At 59.9% G+C, this 5,906-nt stretch overlaps 1 protein-coding gene across 5 annotated transcripts in view; it reads left to right on the top strand.

Annotated features, from left to right (window-relative positions):
- The first annotated feature begins 1,463 nt into the window (after positions 1–1,463).
- The window catches only part of SLC39A13 (solute carrier family 39 member 13), an 8,059-nt gene continuing 3,616 nt past the window's right edge, over positions 1,464–5,906 (top strand). For all 5 annotated transcript variants that reach the window (XM_023215650.2, XM_023215649.2, XM_023215648.2 and 2 more), the window contains exons 1-4: positions 1,464–1,626; positions 3,020–3,328; positions 4,829–4,942; positions 5,238–5,359. In XM_023215650.2, the coding sequence (XP_023071418.1) occupies positions 3,028–3,328; positions 4,829–4,942; positions 5,238–5,359 (537 nt within the window). In that variant the 5' untranslated portion in view covers positions 1,464–1,626; positions 3,020–3,027. The remainder of the gene's footprint in view (positions 1,627–3,019; positions 3,329–4,828; positions 4,943–5,237; positions 5,360–5,906) is intronic.

Genomic DNA, 5,906 nt, shown 5'->3' with positions numbered 1-5,906 from the left:
TGGCTGGGTCTTGCTCATTCCCTTGTTGGGTGGCCAGGAGCCCTCAGCCACCAGAGGCAGGAATGCTGACTGTGTTATTGTGAAATCATTTGCATATTGTGAAGTGCTTTGCATAAGATGGGAGTGCTTTGCATACAGGGAGGGGGGCATTTTAGAAGTCCTAGGGCAGGATCCCTGAGTAGCTTTCTTTGCCAAGAAACTAACCCAGGGATTCCATTTTGGAACTCAGGAGGGAACAGAACGTCCCGGCAGTTGTATGGGCCCGGTGGGATGAGACAGACGGAAAGCTTCAGAAGACAAGCTGGGCCACCAGGGAGAAGTTGGCGGTCTAAGGAAGGTCAACACTGCAATATGAGGTGGGACAGGCACCAGAGGCAGCCCTGAGAGCTGAGTGTGCTCTCAGAGCCCCAGCAGAGGGGAAAGTGACAGAGCAAATGGTTGGAGCTGCCATGGGAGGCTGATGAGGGTCAGAGACTTAGAGAACTGTACTCGGTCGCTATCTCTGCCCGAGAGAGTACTCACATGCCCCTTCCTGAATCTTCTCCTACACTGGCTGATTTCCAGAGAACACAAAGTGGAAACGCCAAGCCAGACTCCCACTGCTGTTCAGGACCTAGAAGTGAGAAGTGGTATCACATACTCTGGCATCAGGACACCCAGGTTTGAATCCTGACTCTGCCATCTGTGCCACTGTGTGACCCTGGGCTAACAGTAACCACCACAATGGGATAAGATTCAGTGAGATAATGCGAGTGTACAGCACATAGTAGGTGCTCAGTAAATTGTGGTTGTAATAACTGCCATCCAGTGTTTGCTGCCCTGGTCTAACCAAAGAGGTCAGGTCTAGCTTCCTCCAGGTGAGGGGAGCACAGAGTCCTCGCCTCCCAGGTTTGGAGTTCCCATCAGCAGGGTCCAACCACCATGCATTGGACCCCAAAGGGTTACAAGCCCTGGAGACAGTGGCCTGAGGTTCCCAGTGAAAAACCAAAGCATAAAAATAATTCGATGAGTAAGAATAAAATTCCCTCTTCTGAGGTTCCCGGGGCCAGGCCCCTCCCTGCGGCAGGCACTTCCCCTTTCCCTTGCTCATGGAGGAGCCAGGCCGGGCTGACTCAGAGCAGGAGCGCACAGCCGTCCTCCCAGCCCGACCTGGGCGGCGTGGTCTGGCGGCAGGGTGCGCCCCCGTGCGGCCGTGGGCAGACTGCGGCCCTGGACGGGAAGCGGCGGCCAGATCCGCAAGCCCCGCAGCTCGGCCGATCGCGGTCCCCGCAGAGCCGCCGCCTCCGTCCCTGCCCAGCCTGGCTGAGCGCGGTGCGTGTGGCGCTCCCACTTCCGACCGGCCCTCCCCTCCGACCCGCAGCCCGGCCCAAACGGAAGTGCGCCCTCTGCCCGGGTCCCCCCACCGCCGCGAGGCGGAAGCGCCCTTCCGCCGCCACTCCCCCCGGCCCCGCGGCACGCTGCGCCTCGGGTTCCGGACAGGCCCCTTGTGACGTGGCCGCGCGCCGGGGGCGGCCCCGGGCCGGGGGCCGGGCGGCCGGGCAGCCGGGCGGGGCAGAGCCTGGGCGGGGCACGGCACCGCAGCTGGATGGCCGGGGCCGCCCGGAGCGCCGCCGCCGCAGCCGCACGGTGAGTGCCCGCCGGACCCTCGGGGCCCGCGTCCCGGGCGTGACGGACCCAGCCGATCCCTCGCCCCGTCTGACTGGTCCTCATCAGACCTGGGCCGGCTCCCAGGACCCGGGAGTCAGGCTCGCCCACCTCGGCCTCCTCTCCCTCATCGCTCCGCGCCCTGCGCCCCATCCCTCCCTCGCTGTCCGCTCAGCGTCCCACCCGCCTCTCTCTGGCTCTCTCACTCTCTCCTTTCCTCTCCCCTCGGACTCTCAGTGTATTCCCTCCCGCTAACCGGTGGTCCCCTCACCTCTGCGTGACCGCCTCGGCCTGGCCCAGTCTTGCCTGTGGTCCCCAGTGGAGCCCCGCTGGCTTTATCAGTGTGCCTGATTAGTTAAGGCCTGGAGGTCCTAGACATGGGCATCTCTGCCACCACCCAGAGGCAGCTGCTTTCTTCCCCTCCTATCTCCATCAGAAGGTGAGGAAACTGAGGCAGGGACATCACCAGCTCAAGGTCACAGCCAGCCTGAGGCAGGGCAGACCACATTTAAACCTCATGCCCAAGTTTCCAGATGGAACTTCTCGCTTGGTTGACTCACGTCTGCATCCTGTGATCGGCCGGCTGGGCACATTCCTGCTGCAGGGAGCTCCAGGCCTTCCCTGGCACAGGCAAGGCTTCTGCGCCTTCTCATGCACATCCACCTGCACTTTCAGGCTTATCTCGTCCTCACAGCTGAGGCAGGTGATATTGATCCCTGTCCTGCAGGTGAAGGCACTGGAGGTTCAGACGGGGAGGGGGGCTTCAGAGATTTGCCCAGAGTCAGACAGCTCAAAGTGCAGTGTAGAGTTCACCGCGGGGGCTCTAAAGTCTGCTCTCTGCATGGGAGAGGCATCCCCTGGCTAAAGGCACCTTCTTCATCAGCCCCACCTCCTGTCGCCCTCAGTGCCCCGGGGACATTGGTCTCAGGTCCTAGGAAGAAGCGTGGATGGTCTTGCCCTGGCTCAGCTGCTCAGTTTCCCCACGTGTGTCTCTCTGAATCCACCCCATCCCCTTAGAAGGGGAGCCTCAGTCTCTGGGGTGTCGCGGGCGGCAGAGCCTCCCCTGGCAGCCAGAGACACCCGGCTGGGCTGGGCCGCCGGTGGCTGAGGAGAGCCAGCCAGCGCCTCACCCTGTCATTAGGGAAAGTTTAGCCTCAGGCGGAGGTGCTGACAGTCTGGAACTGCTCAGAAGGAAAAAATACGCAGTGCTCGGGAGTGGCGCATGGAGACGCAGGGCCCCATTTGGATGCTCAGAGGCTCTGGCAAGGACAGCAGGAGGGTGGATGCCAGGGTCCTTGGAGGGAGGCACCACGTTTCCTAAGCAGGTGTGCGGCCAAGGCTGGCAGCTCATGTAGGTGGCCTTTGTGTTTTTCAGTACGTGGCATGCCTGGATGTCCCTGCCCTGGCTGTGGCATGGCGGGCCCAAGGCTCCTCTTCCTCACCGCCCTGGCCCTGGAGCTCTTGGGAAGGGCTGGGGGTTCCCAGCCAGCCCTCCGGAGCCGGGGGACTGCGACGGCCTGCCGCCTGGACAACAAGGAAAGCGAGTCCTGGGGGGCTCTGCTGAGCGGAGAGCGGCTGGACACCTGGATCTGCTCCCTCCTGGGTTCCCTCATGGTGGGGCTCAGTGGGGTCTTCCCGTTGCTCGTCATTCCCCTAGAGATGGGGACCATGCTGCGCTCAGAAGGTGGGTGGCTCTCCGATGGCGCCCAGGGCCGGCCAGCGTGTGGGAAGCACGCTGCTGCTCTTCTTAGGAGACCCCGGGTCACAGAGTGTCTGAGATGGAGGGAGAGGATTGAATAGAACTTCTCCCCTTGGTACTCTCAGGAGTTATCTAGCCAGGGGTGGCTGGTTCTGGCTTCCCCAGGAAGCTATGAGCACCTGGTAGCAGGGCCTGCCCCTGGGGAGGGAATCCAGGAGATGGGGATGTGGGCACGGGTGGGAGCTTTGCCCTGACTACCCTTTTGTACCAGGAGCATGTACTGCCCATTCATAAATAACATGTTGTAACAAAACACGCAGGAGAGCTCTAGGGAGCTGCTAAGAATGCATGTGCCTATCCCCCACCCAAGAGGGGTGGACCAGGGCCCTGGGAATCTGTTAGAAACGAGCATCCCAGAGGCTGGTGCTGTCTGCTGGATGCTCAGGAACCATTCACTTACCAGATAGTTACCCAGCAGCTCTGTGCCAGGCACTGAGCTGAGGGCGGCTGTGACCCTGCTCGGGCCACGGTCAGGCCTGTGCTCACCCTTCAGAGCAGCCCTGCGAGGTCAGTACAGGGAGCACTTGGATTATTAGTTCCATTTTACAAGTGAGGATGCACAGGCACAGAGATGTTCTTTGACCAGCCCAAGGTCACCCAGCCAGGAAATAGCAGTTTCTCCTGGGATCCCACCCCAAACTCAGCTGCCTCTGTCCTCTAGGCCTCAGTTTCTCTATCAAGTCAAAGGGTTGGACATGGCTTTGAAGTAGGCGACTTCCAACTCTGGATGCTGCAAGTCCCCAAATCTCTGCCACTTTTCTGAGAGTGACAGCAGCTGAGAAAAATTCCCACTTATTGAGCACTTGCTATACATATTGTCATTTAATTCCCATAAGAGCCCATAAAAGGCTCACGACTGTAATCCCAGCAGTTTGGGAGGCTGAGGTGGGCAGATCACCTGAGGTCAGGAGTTCGAGACCAGCCTGGCCAACATGGTGACACACCATCTCTACCAAAAATATAAAAATTAGCTAGATGTGGTGGCACGCACCTGTAATCCCAGCTACTTAGGAGGCTGAGGCAGGAGAATCGCTTGAACAGAGGTTGCAGTGAGCCAAGATCACGCCACTGTACTCCAGCCTGAGCAAGAGTGAGACTCTGTCTCAAAACAAAAGATAAAATAATAATTCCCATAAGACCCCATTTACAGATGGAGAAACTGAGTCTCCAAAGTCATCTGCCAATGTCACCAGGTAGTGGGTTGGGACCTGGGACCTCTCAGCTCTTCACCATGATGTGGTGGTGGCCCTATGGGCATTTGGCAGGGTGTGGTGTTTCTGCTGTGAGGTGGGGGACCCAGGAAGAGCAGCCACCCATCTCCAGCCTTCTGCAGGCCCAGGAAGAGCCCAGTGAGTGGAGCGGGACGGAGGTCAGGCCAGGAGCTCCAGCGGGTTGGCCCCCAGATCCCACATCTCTCCCTTATAGCTGGGGCCTGGCGCCTGAAGCAGCTGCTCAGCTTCGCCCTGGGGGGACTCTTGGGCAATGTGTTTCTGCACCTGCTGCCCGAAGCCTGGGCCTACACATGCAGCGCCAGCCCTGGTGAGTGAGGCCACAGGCCAGGGGTAAGACAGTGCCAGGAGTGGGGGCCTGGTGCCCACGCCCAGGGATGGCCAGGATGACCAGGAGAGGGATTCTGGGTATCTGGCAGGAGTTTGCCTGGGAGGGAGGGAGGGAGGGTCATCATCCCGGTCTCAGGGCCCTGGCCTTAGTGGGAGTTCTAGGCCCCAGCTGCCCGACCCACCCTTATCACTGCCCTGGTGCCCTGGATGAGATCCCATTCCAAATGGCCCCCTCCTATGGCCCTGGCTTGGCCTGGCCTTGCCGCCCCCTGCAGGTGGTGAGGGGCAGAGCCTGCAGCAGCAGCAGCAGCTGGGGCTATGGGTCATTGCTGGCATCCTGACCTTCCTGGCGTTGGAGAAGATGTTCCTGGACAGCAAGGCGGAGGGGACCAGCCAGGTGGGCCCCACACCCAAGGGCCTGGATATATCAGCCTCTGTCCTGTGGTGGTGCCCGGGGCCTGGAGGCCCAGGTTCTGAGTTGAGCCCTGAAAAGAGGGGTCTCCTGGCCCTCCCCTGGGAGCTGCGGGAGGCTGGGCCACCTTCCTTGGGAGTGACAGCATTAGCCCCTGATGTAGCTTGTTCTGGTAGCCTGATGGTGACAGCAGTTGGGGAGGGTTTGTTGAGTTTGGGGGCACCCAGCTAATAGAGTAGCAGAGAATTCTAGCTAGAAAAAAGAGGGGCTCCTGTCTTTTTTTTTTTTTTTGAGACGGAGTCTCACTCTGTCACCCAGGCTGAAGTCCAGTGGTGCCATCTCGGTTCACTGCAACCTCTGCCTTCCAGGTTCAAGCGATTCTCCTGCCTCAGCCTCCCGAGTAGCTGGGACTACAGGCGTGCACCACCATGCCCAGCTAACTTTTGTATTTTCAGTAGAGACAGGGTTTCACCATGTTGTCCAGGATGGTCTCGATCTCCTGACCTCGTGATCCACCCACCTCAGCCTCCCA

The sequence above is a fragment of the Piliocolobus tephrosceles genome, chromosome 13 (genome assembly GCF_002776525.5).
Source record: "Piliocolobus tephrosceles isolate RC106 chromosome 13, ASM277652v3, whole genome shotgun sequence".
NCBI lineage: Eukaryota > Metazoa > Chordata > Mammalia > Primates > Cercopithecidae > Piliocolobus > Piliocolobus tephrosceles.
The sequence above is the reverse complement of the archived record's forward strand: the minus strand, read 5'-3'. Positions and strand labels throughout refer to the sequence as shown.